Here is a 17,460-nt window from a genome sequence, read left to right on the forward strand (position 1 = left end):
CATTGTGGGGTTTCTGTTATGAGAATGAAGTCTTACGTGTATTTTTTTCAGCAGTTCTTGTAAGCGCTTTGCAAGACTTAAAGGTAAGTGCTGTATAAAAGGAGCAATGTTTTTTTCTTTTTTAATTAGATGAACTGTGTATTTTGTTTTCACTGAATGCAAAACTGAAGTTGGAATTCTTAGGGAAGAGGGCACTTTGCAGCTCATTTTGACTCCAGTCTCCTTTTTAATTATAGTCATACAACTTTGAGAGGAGGAAAAATGTATTTACAAAGATTTGAGAACTTACGGGCTAGCAAAAGCAAGAACAATCTTTTCCAAAAGATCATGTGAAGAGTGTTATCTTTGTCCTGAGACCGTGCAGTTGTCTGGGTATCATTAGAAGAAAATACCAAACAGTAAAGTTGATTGGTTTTGGAATCTCTAAATGTCAGTTAAGTGATTTGCTTGATCTTTGGAAAATCTCAGTATTCTTGGAGTTAAAAACTTCTTAGGAGCTGTTTCTGGTTTCCTGTGATTTCTAATAATGTCTTAAATTTTAACATGCATATCTAGGTTGCAGAATCACATTTTCTATAGAGAATTAGGTATTCTGTCCCTTTAATTTGTTTTCAGTTAGACAATCCAAGTAAGAATATGCGTTTAGCAGGAGACTCAATGGGGTCAGCTCTGGCAATAGACAAGGAAAAATTAGGAAATTAATTTAGGGAAGTCTATCCAGGAGAAAAATTGGGAATTGAAACCTCTGTGCTCATTTGGTTAGTGCTAAAATTGCTGTTCTATGCCTTGGGCATGGTGTTTTTGTTACATGTGTGTTTTGTGGCACAGAAGTTCCAGGTTCAGGTGTTTGTGTCTGACCAGTTAAATGCTGCTTGCTGTTTTCCATGTTTTCCTCTCATAAACTGATTAAGGAAAATTGCAGACACATTATCAAGAAAATCTAAGTGCTCAGTGGTTGTTTAACTTCTGCCCCAGAATTCACTTGGCCTATTAATACTGATTTTAATGGGCACGAAGAACAGTCACTGGCAGGGAGTTAGGACTTCTGTCACTTTTCCACACTTCATGGTTATTGTAATAGGCCTGGGGCTCTTTACAGCTCTGAGTGGTGAGGAACTGTCATCTCCAGATCAGATCTTTTCCCTGAAGGCATGTTCCTCACTCCAGAAAGGTATGGGAACTTCAGGTGAAGCAAGCTCAGTGTTCAGATGTCACAATAAAATCCAGTGTGTTGCCTCTGTACAGGAGGTCTTAAGCTTGCAGACGGGATTTGGGCAAGCTGTGTAGCCATTCTGTTTTGGATACCCCGAATCAACTGTTTTGTTTTGCTGGGCTAGGCTGCCTTCTTAGTGCACCCATAAATATCTGCTCAGACACAGTGGGGCAAAAAGGTCTTCAGAACTGCATTCCTCAACCTCTGGAGTGAGTGGAAGTCATGCGTGTGCCTTCAGTCACCCAGGGATATTTTCATGGGTGCTTGTGCAAGGTCTCCCCCTTCCTAGCCGTTGCATCTCCTTAGTAATGCAAAGCATGTGCCTGGATGTCCTGAAGGGTAAAACCAGACTGCTCCAAATATGGGAAAATGAGTGGGAAGGTGAATGTCCTGAAATAAAACACACTGCACAGTTACAAACATGTACATGATCTTCACAAAGTACAGTTATAAAGTCTGCCTTGCGGAATGCTGTCCTAGTGGCTTGGGCAAAATTTGTACATCAGAAGTTTAGAAATAGTTTCTTGCAGAACTCACATATGTTGTAGAGTATAAAAAAAATTCAACAACCCACAAAATCCTCCAAAAATATGCTTCTGAGATGTAATATTCAGTTAACCAAAATGGGGATCAGGCTAATTGCCTGGGTTTTGTTTTGGTTTTTTTTTTGTGGTGTTTTTTTTAATTATTATTTTTTATTATTTTTTTATTTTATTAAAACATTTTGGGATGTCCTTGTTTTTAAATATTCGATGGGAAAACTTCTGCATAAGTTTTGAAAAGTAAGGCTGTGGCATATAGGAGAGGATCTTTTAAGCCGTGACAGCTGCATTGAAAATAAAGGCAGAAGGCTGCAAGTGAAGTGATGGGTAGATGGTGGGGCGAAGTGAATAACAGAAATTAAACCTTTGAGTTAAGCTTGTGAAGCTTGAATATGATGCAGAAGATGGAGGGAAGTCAGTCTGGATAAGCTTGAAATGAAGCACTGGGAGAAGGAAAAATGCAAGGGATGGTGAAGTCATGGTTTGTCTTGTTTCCAAGCTGCTGCGATTACATATTTCGTACAGATGAAAGAAAATCTGATGCCTGGGTGTTGCTGCAGTGTCAACAGGAATAATTCCTGGGTTGCACACAGCACGCTTACTGTGCTTTTTCCTTGTGAAAAATGTGATCGTTGTCGCTCCAGCAGAACAATCCACAAACCCTTTTAAAAATAATTAGCTCAGGTTAGGGGCGGGGGGAAGCAGCCTGTGTTCTGAGGGTGACCGAACAGGGAGGGCAGGGTAAAGAGGCTTGGAGTTTAATCCTGCAGGATTACAGACTGGTCCGGCTGCCTGTGGCTGCGTCTCCTATCAGATACCCTATAGAGGGAGGATACAGTCACATGCTTGTTACTGCTTCCTCCCCATGACATCACCGCTTCTGCAGCCATACCACCCAAGGAAGGATGCTATTAGAATCTTGGGGACTGGGCTAAATGATGTTGCATCGCAGGTAAGCAACACAATGCTGCGGAAAGTGTGATTTGCCGCTTGCTTTTCTCCTATTGCTGTGCTCAAGCCCCAGCTCTGTGAGGCAGAGTTTCTGCTGACAGAAAACAGAGAAGGTCCTGTGCAAGCAGAGGGTTCGCAGGTGCAGAGGCTGCCGCTGGCTCTGTGCTGAGCTGCCAGCTGACATCTCCAGCAGAAATGCTGCCAGATGGAGCTTTCAAGCCGAAGAAGGCCCTTTGTCCCTGTTTGGTGTGGTATGGCCCCTTCGGATGCCTGCTGAATTCTCTGTGTGAGCAGCCATCATCAGCCGGTCGTGCAGAGAGAGTGCAGCGATACTGTTCTGCTTGCATTCCCTGCCTTTTCTTTTTCCTGGATGCCTGAAGAAAGTTGTTGTACAGATAAATGTGTTTAAGCTCATAAAGGAATGAGGATTAACTTGTATTTGGGGAAAGAGGTTTTTCCTCCATTGTTAATTTTTGCTGACGCTGTTTGAAAGTACCTAGTCCAGCAGGTTTCCTGCATAATTTGCTGTAGTGCAAGGTAGGTTTTGCATGTCCAATGTAAGAATGAAAAATCCTTTTCCAAAAGGAACATGCGAGATGAGAAGTACATTTTTACTTCTTACACAAAATGCCAGTCTCCAAAAGGCTGAAAATCCCATGCTGAACTGCTTTTTTGAACTGTTGGTATTTATATAAGCAAAGGCCGGAGTCGCTTGTCTTTTCCTGGTGTGGGTGTTAATTATATACTCTGTACACATATGTGAAGACATATATGTTTGTGGAGTAAAAATGGTGACTCTTCTGTGGTGGGTTTTGGGTTTCTTTCCTGTATTGCTTTTTAAATGTATTTTAGGGGTTTTAAAAATATTCTATTACTTTAAAATTACTCTAATTACAGATGTTAGAATGCAAGAAGCCAAATCAATTTTTGAGCTCATAGTAGTCAGAGAAATAAAATAGTACCTTTTTTTCCTTCTTTTCTAAGCATTCCAGTAGGTAATTCTGTGCCTTTGCTAGAGAACAGAGGATGACTCAGCCTCAGCTTCATCAGGCAGAGAGTCAGGTGACTTTTCGCACCTAGCCTGCAGGAAGTTGTTTTTATTCTTGAAAATCCTATTCTTTGTTCAAATGAATTGTTCCCACTCTTGGAAAAATCCGTAAATTTGGCAGGTCTAGGGTCTCAGTGAGCACTCAAGGGGGAGGATTTTGGATCTCCTGTGCTGAAGGAGGTTGTACATCCTAGTGAGAAATGAATTGACAGCCTGAGGGAGTTGGGTTTGTTCAGCCTGGAGAAGAGAAGGCTCCAGGAGGCCTGATTCCAGCCTTCTAGTACCTAAAGCAGGCCTACAAGAGATCTGGAGAGGGACTTTTCTAAGGGCATTTAGTGAAAGAACAAAGAGGAGTGGCTTTAAACTGACAGAGTGGAGATTTAGATGAGACATTAGAAAGAAGTTCTTTACTGTGAGGGTGGTGAGGCGCTGGCACTGGTTGCCCAGAGAAGCTGTGGCTGCCCCATCCCTGCAGTGTTCAAGACCAGGTTGAATGGAGCTTTGAGCAGCTTCGTCTAGTGTGCGGTGTCCCTGCCCATGGCAGAGGGGGCTGGAACTGGATGATCTTTAAGCCCTTTTTAACCCAAACCACTCTATGATTCTGTGATACTAATTCTGGTTTCCAGGGAACAGGTATGCAGTAGTGTCAGAACATAAGGGTGGGAAAAAAAAACAAAAGTATATAATGAATTATCAAAATGAAGTAAGAAAGAACATCAGTTCTTCAGAACTGAAAAGAAAAATAGTTTTCAATTTTGTTTTTCTCCAGCAGAACCTTTCGGGTTATGTTTTAGTTTTTTGAGTGTCCCCCCCCCAAGATTGAGCCTCAAAGTGATAGAAATACACATCTTGTATTAGGTGGCAGTGGGGCTGCCACCTAACGGTGCCCATGCCAAATATCTTCTCCTGCCTTCCTCTGAAGTCAAGGCTGGATCAATTCTCTTCAGCACTGGATGTGAGTAGAGCTGTCCTCTGGCTCACCAGGCACACAAGGCTTGGCTCTTTGCCCATGCAAAGCACACAGCAGGGACGCCACATGCAAGTTCTACAAGCGCAGTGTGCTTCCCCCCCTACCCTGCCAATCCCAGATCATAGTTGGATGCCTTACGGAAGTATGTGCTGGGTGGTGGTTCTCCTGGTCTCCTGATCTGAGTAAGGCATCTTTGTGCCAACAAAAGACAAGGTGCAAGCCTGAAAGGTATGCTGGGGCAGCTCAGAAATTAAGGTCTTAAGTCTTTTAACCATTGTTTAGTATATTTAGTATAAATTATACATTTAGTATTATTTAGACCCTGGAAACATCCCCACCTGAAGGGCTGTCTGCCTGGCAGCACCGGGGTGCCATGTCCTGAGTTCAACATGTGGCTGTATGGGTGCTCAGCCCCTGTGAAGGTGGAACCATTTCAGAGGTAGTGGCTGGTGGCTTTTAAATGAGGACTGGAAGAGGAGAAGGGGATGGTGTTGGAGAGGAGTGTTTGCCATGGGGTTGGGTCCTTCCCATCCTCCTGGAGCAAACCAGGGCTCTCCAGAGTGCTGTAACCTCCTAGGTCTGGGAGATGCTTCATTGTGAAGCCATTGTTGGCTGGACTGGAAGGGAAAGTGAGGAGGATCATTACTACAGCTTAGTGCTTGTGCAGGGGTCCATCCGGGCCATCTTGTGTGTGTTGGTGATCAGTGTTGTGTTGCATGAGCCTCCCTCAGGTCTGACAAACTCCTAGCATGGAGCATAACCCTCAAACAGTCATAGTGCCCATCTGTAGTGGTCCTTTTCCTGTGTGCTTTTGCCACCAGGCTGCAGCTTGCAGAGTTCCAAGAGTGTTGATTCTTCCATGTAGTGAAATGGGATCAGGTTGTGGAGCAGAAGTCTAATTTGCGTGTGCATACATACACACCAGGTACTGGGGTTTCTCAGATTTCTTATCTGTAGTCCAGCAGAACCAAACAGGCACACCCATGCCCCCCCCCCCCCCCAGTCATTAATGTCAAAAGAGAAACTGTCAGGGTTACTGTGAGATGCTATTGCTAAACCACTTCTAACATCTCGCTCTCAAGCATCACCCCAAGGAAAAGATTTCCCTATCTTGCAGGTGGGAGAGCTTCCTCTCAGTGGTATGAAGTAACTCATCTGTTACTGCACAGCCCATCGGCATCAAATGCAGCAGTGAAAACCAGTGCCTTGTGAACAGGAAAACATCCTCCATCTATGTGAAAATGGCTTACTGTCTCCACTCAGATCATGGGAAGTGACATGGTAGAACAGGTTAATGGCTTTTTTGCTGCAGGTTTATTACTGTTATTTCAAGCTAAGCTAGAGGCTTAAAATGTTTTCAGCAAGAGATGCATTTGATGCCATTGAACATCCCATTTAAGGGGAAAGCTTCTTAGGGATATCTGTATACCAGGGTATTTCCCTTTTGATAGTGCTGGTCTGTTCTCTCTAGAGGTATTTGCCTTTTTCTGCAGTTCAAGAAATGTTTTTCCTGCTCTTTAATCCTACCACTTTCTGAGTGAGGAGACAAATGGCAGCACTGGAAATCCAAACCTGGTGCTTCAAAGCTTGGCTGTGTGAGGAGGAAAACTGTACAGCACCCCTGAGCCTTCAGCCCCATGATGCTCTGTGGCAGTAAATCCAGCTGCTCCAGGAAAGATATTCCCTCTTTTTTGTGAGGAAGGGCACTAGAGGGAAATCAAGAATAGAAACTCTGTGTGTGCTACACTGGTACCCTGATCTCCAGTCTGTCCTGTCTTCTGAAGCTTAGTTTCTCACCCCACATCCTGAAGGCTTTCTGAATTTTATCTAACCAAATCTTGTTTCCTTCAAGAAGCAAGGGTGCGTGGGGTCGATGCAGACCCAGGGGACTCAGCTGCCCAAGCTGATGGGCTGTTAGCAGAGGGGCATCCTTTAATAGAGATGTTTCAGCTTAGTTGGAAAAACCCAGATGGATGTGCCAGAGCCAGCAACGCTTCCCTCCTGCTTTTTCCATAGCCCCAGCATCTGAGCTAAAAATCAAATTTATTGGAGGAACCTTTAAGACTCGCTGGAAACAGAGATGTGAGTTAACTTTTTTTTTTTTCATAAGGAGCCAATTTTTAGTTATGTGAGTGCAAAAATTCCACTTGGAGCTTACGGGGAAGGAGCTGGGATATTCCCCCCCCCCCCCCCCCCCCCCCCCCCTTTCCCTTTCTGACATAAGTCAGCAGCTGAACTAATTTTGCTCAGACTTTCCAAGAAAACTCGAGATCAGACACATGGTATTTCATACCAAAACAAATTGGTTTCTAAAGAGAGAGTCATCCTGAGAAGGAGCAGGGAGCAGGATACCAGGGTGAGGTTCACCTCCTTGGAGGAAGAGAAGTGTAGTGATCCAAGGGCTTCCCAGGTGGAGAGAAGAAGGAGGCTGTAGCCAAAGGTGTGGGAAGACCTGATAGCTGGTCATCAGCTCCTGGGGTACACTGGTGCACTCCGTGTCCCCCCATGCCTGCCTGCGCTCCTGGCCAGCCTTGTTACCCATCTCTTTTGTGCTCACCCCAGGAGCACATCTGGTGGTTGAAGGCTGTGGTTTGGTCTGGAGGAGCCCTTTGTGCCTCAGTTTTCTGCCATTTATCCCAGATGTTCCCTCCTGCCTTCCCCTTCTCTCCCAGGCCCTCTCCCCTGTGATCTGGTGCCATGTGTTTTTTTGAGCTCTGCTGTGGCTTCATAAGTTTTTCCATAGAGGTTACTCAGGGTAAGGCTGCACATCAAAGATGTGACTGTATTCAGCTTCCCTGCGCTGTCAGAGCAGGAGACTCCTTAATGTGTGGTGGGGGCCATACAGTAAAATGCTGCAATATTTTACAGTACTGTTTCTGATACTGCAGCCTGCCTGCACTTGTGTGGTGGGAGACCGAGTTTGCAGTGCTACGTGGCTGTGTATGGAGGCTGTGCGATTCAGCCCTGAATTGTAGGAAAGGCATTTGCCAATTTCAATACCCCTCATTCCCCCTGTATTTTCCCAATTTAACTATTCTTCACTTTTTATGTGCCATAATATGTTTCCAAAAAAGGCCTGTAACTGAGTTCAGCATTTTCTTATTCTTAATGGAGTCTGATCTTTGTTCTGAACTGAGGCCACTTTAACGTGTTTTTTAACACCATCATTAAGACAGAAGGTCAATAAATCAATCTGCTTGTTCAGGATGAGGCTCCTAAGGTGAATAGTTTTAAATTGCCTACAGGTGATTTTCACCCTGCAGAAAACCACCTGTTTAACTTGCCAGTGATTCCGCCTGCTTGCTTTTACTGAAGAGATCTTCCTTGTAAAAGTACCAACCAACAGCATCTTACTTGCTTAGAAGAATGCTTCATAGCCATTTACCTGACTCTATACTGTAGGGTGCAATGTCACATCACTGTTTCTGCACCATCTTCTACATGGTGGGTGGTGGAAGAGGAGTTGCAACCACATCCCTTGGCCTTCCAGGCTTCAGGCTAAACAGGCCTTCTTCTCCAACCCCTCCTCAAAAAACAGAGATTCCTAACCATCTCCCTGTAATTTTCATTCATGTCTTTCCAGGTGACCCCATTAATAATCTTGCTTGCTGACTTCCTGATCTATGAGGCTGATTTTCTCAGGCTGGGTGGTGCCAAAGACCTGTGGTATAACCATGCTCAGCTCTAAAAACTTTTCCTCAGCCTTATCCTCTTATGGCTCTTTCTGAACACTGATGTCTTCAGCTCATTGACCTCCTAACTGCCTGGATTTGAGGGCTGGGTGGAGAGTGCTCTGCATCCGTCTTTGCCAGTAGGTCTAAGTCTCTTTGGACTGGGGGGTGGATGGATGCTGGCAGAGCATCTAGCTTTCAAGAGAAAGCGCCTTTGCTTGGCAGATCATGTTGTGCAGTTAATGGCCATGAGGCTGGGGTACCATGCTTGGCTGTTTTGAGAATACACTACTAGAAATGGTCAATACAAGTATTATGGGCGTAGAGAGTGGCAAATTATCTGTCAGCACAATGGGGTCTTGTGATTATCATAAATTATAATGTAAACGAGTAGATTGCTTTGTTTGGAAAACAAATCCCAGGGATTTGCACAGCCCCCACCCCATGCTCCTGAGTTTGTGCAGTACCTGCTGTCATGTCATGCTGTATGAGCACAGCTAAACCTGACCAACCATTCAGATCAGTGGCGTGCTCAACTCTGATGGAGGCAGGATTGAAATGACCATGAATCACTTTAAAAGCACTGTGTCTGTACTAGGATCTCCCCTGTTTTATCATTGTATGTATATTGGTACCAGAGCATAGAAAAGTCCTGAGATGCACTGTATTCTGCTTTTGAGTGTTGGCCACCTCGCGCCATATGTGGAAGAGATGGAACAGGTGATACTTCAGATGCCGTGGAAAAGTCACTCCAAACAAATGTGAACTGAGGAACTTGCAACTGGCCTTTAGGCTTCTGCTTTCTTCCCCCAGCCTCTTGCCAAGTTCACTTTTTCCTCATGCTGCAGCAGAAGGGTCACTGCAGAGGTATGTTTTGCTGCCTGCAACCATTATTTTTCACAGAGCAACCCACCCACTACTGTCTTCAAAGAAAGCAGCATACACATGAAAGCATGTAGGTAAACGTTCATCTGCTAGAAGCATTTGAAGTGTTGAGATAATTCAGTAACTGTGATCTGTTGAAAGAAACTTGAAACTTGCTGGAATTGCATTAAAAACTGTACTGCCTGCCTCAGTGCAATGTGTCCAATTAAAACAGAAAACAGGATGAGGAGAGCGTAGCATGGAACTAGCATGTCTACTAGCAATTGACGAGGGCCAAAACTTTTCTTTTGATGACTGTTCAACTAGTTGTTTCCCATCGGTATACTTTTCAGCTTCTTTTGAACCAGGGGATGTTTTGGTCTGTGCTTGCCATGTCAAACACATTTCAGATCCTATCAGTCAGTCAACATAATACCTAGAATGTCAGTTCACCAGCAGAGCTATTCAAGCTGTGGCTTTTGCATTTGCACATGCTGTAACAGTGCTATAAAGCTGAGAGATTCTCAGTGTTTCCATTGTAAAAGTAATTTATTGCTCTTCTACAATACCTCACTCCAAGCTGCAGTGTATCATACAGCTGGTCCCAATCACATGATGGGTTTACTCACTGCGAGACCTGAAAAAAATCCCCATGGCCTTAGATATGATAATGCTACTACTTTTGGTTCTTTCAAAATAACCCAAAGTGAGTAAATGTAACAGAAGAGACCCGCAGTCTATGCAGCACCTGCTGTGCTTGCTAGTGTGTCACAGCCTGTCTGGCAGCTCGCTGTGTTCACACCCTGGTTTCTGTAGGTTGTTTGCGCTAACCTCTCAATTCACTTTCTGTACATAGGAGGCTTCAGGGATTCCTTAATTAATAATTATCTGGCTTTATACACTCATCAAGCTTCATGGGCTATAGACTTGCTCTTTTGACACCTCCACCAAGCATGGCTAGCTGGGAGATCAGGGACTGAACATCAGGTTGACCTGGCCTGAGGTTTCTGGATGGTATCTAGGGTTATGTGGCAGCCAGAAAAGTCCCTGTCAAGAGGCACAATTGCTAGTCTGACTCTGTCACCTCTCTGTTTGTAAACTGATCCCTGACAAGGCCTTGCTCCATCTACAGGACTGCAGTAGTCTGGCATGGGTCTAATTCCAGAGAAATCTGCTAAATCAGAAACCAGAACCCTCTGAATTGAGCAGATAACATAGTCAGATTTCTTTGTTTCCTCTTTCAATTTCCAGCAAGAACCTGTTTACAATTATTAAGGCAGAGCGTTGACAAAAATATTTGATTGTAGATATATTAAGCTAGTCAGTAAAAATGAGATCTCGCTGTTAAGAGCCGAGGGAGGCTCTCTACTGTATTGCAGGGAATAAAATGGCAGATGTTATTTAAAGTCATTAAAGCAATGGGGAAAAGGTCCCTAAGGGACCACAGAATAATGGGCTCCAAACTGGCCACTTCCTCTTATGGAGCATAGCCTGGAGTCATAGCAGACTGCTCAGTGAAAATGTTGGAGGTCTGCCCAAGGAAAAGCTGATGGAATGCCAGGAATTATTAGGAAAAGAATGGGGAACTAAGCAGGAAATGTTCACCCTTGCACAAATTGTGTTGCATCAGCTTCTGGAAAAGTAGTGGAAAAGATAGCAAGGACGTCTAAGACATAGAACGACAAAGGGACAAAATACATATGTCAAACTCTTACTCAGCAAGATTCAACACATTTCTGTGTAAATAAGGTCTGTCATTATCCAAATCTCTTAGATACTCAGGTATTAGGCGTGACTATGAGTTGCATTTGTTACCAATTCTGCATGTAATGGTGTTGCAATGTTTTCTTTCAAATTGGTAGTGTTGAGCTCATTTGAGGAGAAGTGGATGTCTACCTCTGATATCTCCTTGTAATTAGTAAGCAGAAATTGGCACTCATGAGAAAGAGTTTATCTCATTCTAATGTAAATATCTGAAACACATCAGATAAATTGCACGTGAACAGTTTACTTCCTCATCTGCTGTGAAAGGAGTCTAGATTTTAGTGTCCAGAGTCAGATTTCTGAGGGTAGATGAGACAGTTTGCACCAGAAATGCTCATACTCTTGCCATCATCAGAGTGGATTGCTGAAGTACACCTCTTTGGAGGAAATTAATTTGCCTTAACTTATGTATATTAAATTAAAATATCTGCAACTGAGTTATTTGTGTAAAGGCTTCAGTTCTGCTGGTGTAACTGGAAACATCTCTGCAAGCATCTCTAAGAAAGAGGTCAGGTCAGTTTATCCTGAAATGAACTCTGGAGATTACTTCAGGTGCCAAAGTAAAGGGAGATAAATAAACGCAGAATAGAAAGTGATACTTAAGGCGCTTGGTGCTAGGATGTAGGTAGGAACTCTGTAGTATTCAGTTCAAAAGTGCTGCAGCTAGGTTTTATTACTAAAATTGGCTTTTGCATAATCTGATACCACATCTTTCCTTTCAGAAGGGTAGTACCTGAAGTGAACTTTAAGGCTGATAACCATCCAGCTAAGTGCAGTTCCCATGTATTGGTGAGCTACCTAGAGTTCAAAGTGTGTTTGTTTTCTTAGTCTTCCATGCCCTGTGGTCTCTAGCACATTTTTCTCTCCCTGGACATGTTGTGTAGCACGTATTTTTGGGGTAGATTCAGGCTGAGATTATAATTATCCTACATACTTGTGGTCTGGCCTGGTATTATCCATCACAATACTGTCATGTGCTGGGCATCGACAACATACTTAAAAAGCTATTTTTTATGTGATATAACTCACATGTTGGGTAATCTTCTTGTAGTATTAAGGAAAACTTGCCAACACATTCAGCACAAGAGTTCCCAGAGGTTTGTTTCTGTAGCAGGTGGGCTGCATCGTGCAGGCAAGCAGTCTGAACTGCATCTTTATTACAGGTCCTTCTTTGCTGTATGGGAAGAGTTGGATGAAGTAAATGATCTGCAAAAATGTCACAGCGTTACAAAACAATGGCATGGTCTAATCCTTTCACCTCATTTCAGCTTCCCATTCCAGTCCCCGGTCATGGTTTACAAGACACTGAGCTCAAGGTCCACTTGCAACTTCAGCTCCCTAGTGTCAGCCACAGCATCCCACCTTCAGACTCTCATTTTCCTTAGCACGTGTAGGAGCCTGCTCTCATCTGTTCACTGAAGTTCTGCTATTCTCAATTGTCACTCCTCTAAACTGATGGTTTTTTTAAATTGCTTCAGTCCTGGAAGCTTACTTGTCCTCAGCAGTGCTGCCTGGAATACCTGCTCTGCATTTGGTTTCCTTCCCCGGGCTGCAACTCCTTTGCTTGATTCTCTTTGAGACAAACACACCATGATGCTTGGAGATTACTTGATTTCCTCACTTGAAACGGCTTCTACAGCATTATAGTGGTGACCTGCTGGCTGCCTATAAGAATGCTTTCTTCAGCTGCTTATGCAAGCACATTGTCTGTCATCCAAGAAGTCCTAGCTGGTGGAGTGCAAAGAGCAGACATGACAAAGCTGAGTAGTCACGCTTGTTATATTCCTAGAATCCCCACCAGGGAAAAATATAAATGGAAAGGATTCAAGTAAAGCAGTTGAGAATGGATAGAAGAGGGGGGAAATGACAGTAAATAAAGAGGGCCAAGCAGAACAGCAGGGTGTATGGACAGTTGGTTAAAAGCTTATCTGCCTCTTCCAATTACAGAATTGGGAAGTTTCCTCACAGATCCAAAGATCCAAATTCTTTACTCCTGAAATCCCTGTTTCCATACCTGTAGTAGTTGTTAGTACTATGCTAGCCTCATCAGTGACGTGCAAAAGTTACCTTGTTTCTGCCAAGGCCCTACAGGCTCTGCAGGGTCAGTTCTATAAACCCCCTGAAGTCTGTACCTGTCCTCATTTTCTTTTTTTTGTATGTATGTTTTCATGTGCTTTCCTTTTTTTTTTTCTTTGTTTTTTTTCTTATAATCCCCTGTTAGCTGGGTTTTTTTTTTTTGGCTTGCCATTTCAGGTTACAAACCTAGGTACTCTCTGGAAGACTCCCTTTCCCAAGCACCTATTTTATGATGGATGGAATTAATCACTTTCTAGAGCAACACTTTGTTAAGTGATGTAGAAGCACACGGCTGCTTCCTTCATCCCAGGACCCTCCTGCCCAGCCTGTCCCTGTCCACAGCCTGTCCACACCATGGACCCAGGGTCTCTGCACACTGAGGGACACAACTGCCACTTTCTCATGTGCAGGTTCAACCAATAGCAAACCTGAAAATGTATCCCAGAGGCACACACACCATTAATAGCTCTTCAGTTGGTGTGCGTGGTGAGGTTTGTTTCTTGTTATGGTCTCCATGCTTGCTTTGTCAGGTCTGTGCCTCTGTATTTTGTTTCCAGTTTTCCCTGATTTTCCCATAGTTTCCCAACTGACAAGGTCCACAATCAGACAACCTTGCTGGAATAGACATTCTCACACTGCCACATGCCCTCATCAGTGAGTGTGACTGACCAGGTTTCGTTCCCATCTCTGCTTCCCTTATTATTTGTGCCAAATTTGTGTACCTCCATGTTCTTATTCAGGCTTCTTTATTTGCTTCTTATCCCGTGTTACATTAAAAAAAGGTCCTTCACCTTACCTTTGAAAGAGCAAGCACTCTCCTGCCACACACCCTTACACATATCTTTGCTTCTAGAGGCAGCGTAGGTTGCTCTTACAGCCCAAGTACCAAATGTTCAGATGGCCAGAGTTAGATGAATCCAACCCTGTCTGCCTAAGCTACTTTGTTTAGTAGTTTCTCGTGCTACTAAGGGCTCTTCTCATTGGGAATGATGTCAGCCATTTCTGGAGCTTGTCATGTTAGTGACTGCTTTGGGACCTGACCTCTAAAGGAGATAACGGTCATTTTTGCACCTAGCCAGATGCTGCTGAGCTTGCTGTGGGAAAGAGAGATACAGTGGTTATGAGCTAACTTCATGCTTGCTTAAGTGGACTGCATGAACGAGGTATAGTTTCCAGGGCTGCAGAACAATGGGCATCTGTGTTTCTCTGTTTCAATATCTTATAATACATATGATTAACATATTGAGCTTTGCCTTCTGAGCAGTGGAAGGAAAGTGGATCAGTGCAGGGAGCTTTGAGCATGCAATACTAGACAGCACCACAGTGCTATGACTAATGTTGCCATGTAAAATCTGCAGTTCAGGATGAATGGTGGATTCTACTGTATTTGTTTTCTGAAATGGTGGGCTTGCATACTCGGTGATCTCCCTGCAGGCAGGGCACTTCCTCCAGCATGGGGTGAGGATGGGCAGAAGAAGCCCAGAACCACTCTGGGGTTTGGGGCTCTGTTTTCAGGAAAGCTGATATTCCTGCACTTGGATCCTGTGATTTTTGTGTGTGCTTTTAAGGGTTTGCTCAGCTACTGAAGTAGTCTTCAGCAAAACACTTTTTCTAGTGGCAATGTATGGATTTCAGTAAGTGCCCACCAGGACTGCTGACTCAGGCTCTCTTGACTGTGGTTTGTGGAGGTATTTTGGAGAACTTGGTTCTGAAAGATCCAGCGAATCTGCATGGACCTACTGACGTACTTGTTTTTCTCTCTACGTACAGACCCTAATATGGTCAATGCAGGCGACATGAATGGTTCTGGCAACCTGATGGATTTTCTGGATGAGCCTTTCCCCGACGTTGGAACTTACGAAGATTTCCACACCATTGACTGGCTGCGGGAGAAATCGCGTGACACTGATCGCCACAGAAAGGTAAAGCTGTCAGGCCTTGATGTGTTTCAGCCCCTGCGTTACAGCCATCCTGGTGGCAAGAAAAACAAGCAGTTCTACAAAGTTACTGCTTCCTACCTTCTTCTATGACTGGAGGAACACTTCGAAAAGTATGGATGTGGCACGTCTTTAGTTTGTAAATAGGAAAGGGCTTCTGGCAACTTAATCAGCAGAGCTTAGCTGAAAAATGATTGAGTAGAGAAATTGTGCAGACCTTCTAGGAGGCTGAATATTTTTTGTTTTAAACACTATATACGAAAGCTGTGTTGGCCTGTATTGGCAACGTGTCTATGTTTTAATTTCAGATTACAAGCAAAAGTAAGGAATCCATATGGGAGTTCATCAAGAGTTTGCTGGATGCTTGGTCAGGATGGGTTGTAATGCTTCTCATAGGACTACTGGCAGGTACGTGTGTGTTATGCTCAGAACCATCTCACCCAAGTTTGCTATAGTGGCGTCTGCTTCTCTTTTTACTTCAGTGTCTCTCCACTGATGTTTCAAGCTAAAAAGGCATCTATGCACGCATGCAGTTATAATCCTTAATAAAAATACCCACTTGCAAAGTCTTCTGAGGATAGCTGACCTAGAAAAAATGTTATGTACCTGTAGAGGGATTTTTCTATTGCTTCTGGAAACATGCATCTGATTGCTTTACACTCGGTGGGCTACTTTGACTTTCTGAATCTTAGATGCACCAAAACCAATTTCATTGTTAGGATTTTTCTTTTGTCTTCACTTACTTTAATTCTGCAACTAGATGTGATGTGGGGAAAATGTTGGTTGTAAGCACTCAAAGGGGAGCTTACTAAATTGCAATATCCACTGGGTTGTCTTCTTTATATGTGTACGAAGGGAAAATACAGTTTCAGTCTCAGTTTCAGATCTGCTTCCAGGCCAGACAGACATTACACATTTAACAGCCTGCTTAAACTCAAATGGCAAATTCATTAATTTCCCAAACTTCTCCTGTTTTCTGCTCAGTTTAGCACATCTTCCAACTTGGAAAGCTGCACTTCTCTAACCAAGCCGAAACAACTGCCATTTCTTATGCTTTTTCAGTGATGTCAGAGTGCTCTTGTATCATGCTGCTTGGTAAAAGTATGATGGGAAGTTTCACACATGGTGTGAATCTCCTGCTTACCAGCTGTCAAGTTAATACATTTATTACAGTTGATCAGGAGCCTCAGAAGTACTGGGGATGTTCTTGAGAAAATGTTGCTGAAGTGTCATTTTTGGTAAATTATGTTATTTATATTATATATATCATATATATCATATATAATATACCGTATATAATTATATATAATAATATATATTATATATAATATTATATCTATAGAGATATTTTTTTGCACAAAAGCTTTGATAGGAGGGTGGGATCGGAAGAGAATCCGATATAGACTATGTACTACCAGAACTGCTAAATTCTGCCTGAAGGCCAGGATTAGCTTTATCTGGGATGGAGAATTATGCTTGAAATAAAGTTAGAGCAAGCCCTTGACAGCTCTAGTCACCTCTTGCAAGCTTGTCAGTAATCCCCTCACTCATACAGTGAAGTTGGTATACACTCACACACTTCCATTTTAGTAAAAATACTCCAGAAGCTTTGTTTCAGTTCAAGTTTGCAATGAAATCTCATGCTGAAATCCTCAAGGTTGTTGAAAGCTGACCTCTGGAAAGCCCTAGCGCTGCCCTAAAATACATCCAGCTTGGGAATGATGGTTGAGGGCAAGCTGCAGCTAAGATACGTTAGCTTTTGCAACGTTTTCAGTTACAAATGCAGAGCAATGTGGTTTGTCTCAGAGTCAAATCAATTTAGTCTGTTTTTAGACTAAAAGGACAAGGACTTGTGAATCGGCTAGAGAACAAAAATCACCTGCATGCTCCTGATCTGGGATGAGCCCTGTAGACTTTTTCTGCTTAGCATTCTGTGCTTTCAGTGTTTCTGGGGCAAGGCAAAGATGGAGAGTCACCATCCCAGCCTCAGCGAGGTGTAAACACACCTTTGATGAGCAGGGTGTGTGTGTGTGTGTGTGTGTGTGTGTGTGTGTGTGTGTTACTGGTGCATGGACGAGGTTTCTTAAGCAGGTTTGAGGAGGGAGTAAATGAGTTTGGTGGGTTGGTCAAGAGGCACTTCATATTGTTTCCTTCTGTACTTGAAATACCACCTGCTCAGAGAAGATGGCCTGCCATGTGTGGTTCCATGGGGTTGCATGGACCAGACTGGCTCCTCCATGGTCCCTCTTGTCCTGCTGCACAGGCAGAAGCTACTGCTGCTCTAAGGGGAGCTGTATCTGTATGTTTTGAGTAACACCAACGTATATTGAAAATGAAGCAGCAGCCATTTGGGCTCAGAGCAAAGTTTCACGAGTGACTGTGGACACATAAATTAGCTTGAGTGGGTGCTGCTGCAGACCGACA

At 43.5% G+C, this 17,460-nt stretch overlaps 1 protein-coding gene across 3 annotated transcripts in view; it reads left to right on the top strand.

The window, feature by feature from the left end:
* CLCN4 (chloride voltage-gated channel 4) overlaps positions 1-17,460 on the top strand; it is a 40,736-nt gene that overhangs the window by 89 nt on the left and 23,187 nt on the right. Inside the window, exons 1-3 of one of the 3 annotated variants that reach the window (XM_057419506.1) lie at positions 60-83; positions 14,870-15,021; positions 15,345-15,444. In XM_057419506.1, the coding sequence (XP_057275489.1) occupies positions 14,878-15,021; positions 15,345-15,444 (244 nt within the window). In that variant the 5' untranslated portion in view covers positions 60-83; positions 14,870-14,877. Of the gene's footprint in view, positions 1-59; positions 84-2,563; positions 2,708-14,869; positions 15,022-15,344; positions 15,445-17,460 lie in introns of those variants that run through there. The other 2 variants (XM_057419505.1, XM_057419504.1) reach the window with 2 other exon arrangements.

Source organism: Pezoporus wallicus, unplaced genomic scaffold (assembly GCF_028554395.1).
Source record: "Pezoporus wallicus isolate ANWC-B61680 ecotype Strahan unplaced genomic scaffold, APGP_CSIRO_Pwel_v1 contig_5767, whole genome shotgun sequence".
Taxonomy (NCBI): domain Eukaryota; kingdom Metazoa; phylum Chordata; class Aves; order Psittaciformes; family Psittacidae; genus Pezoporus; species Pezoporus wallicus.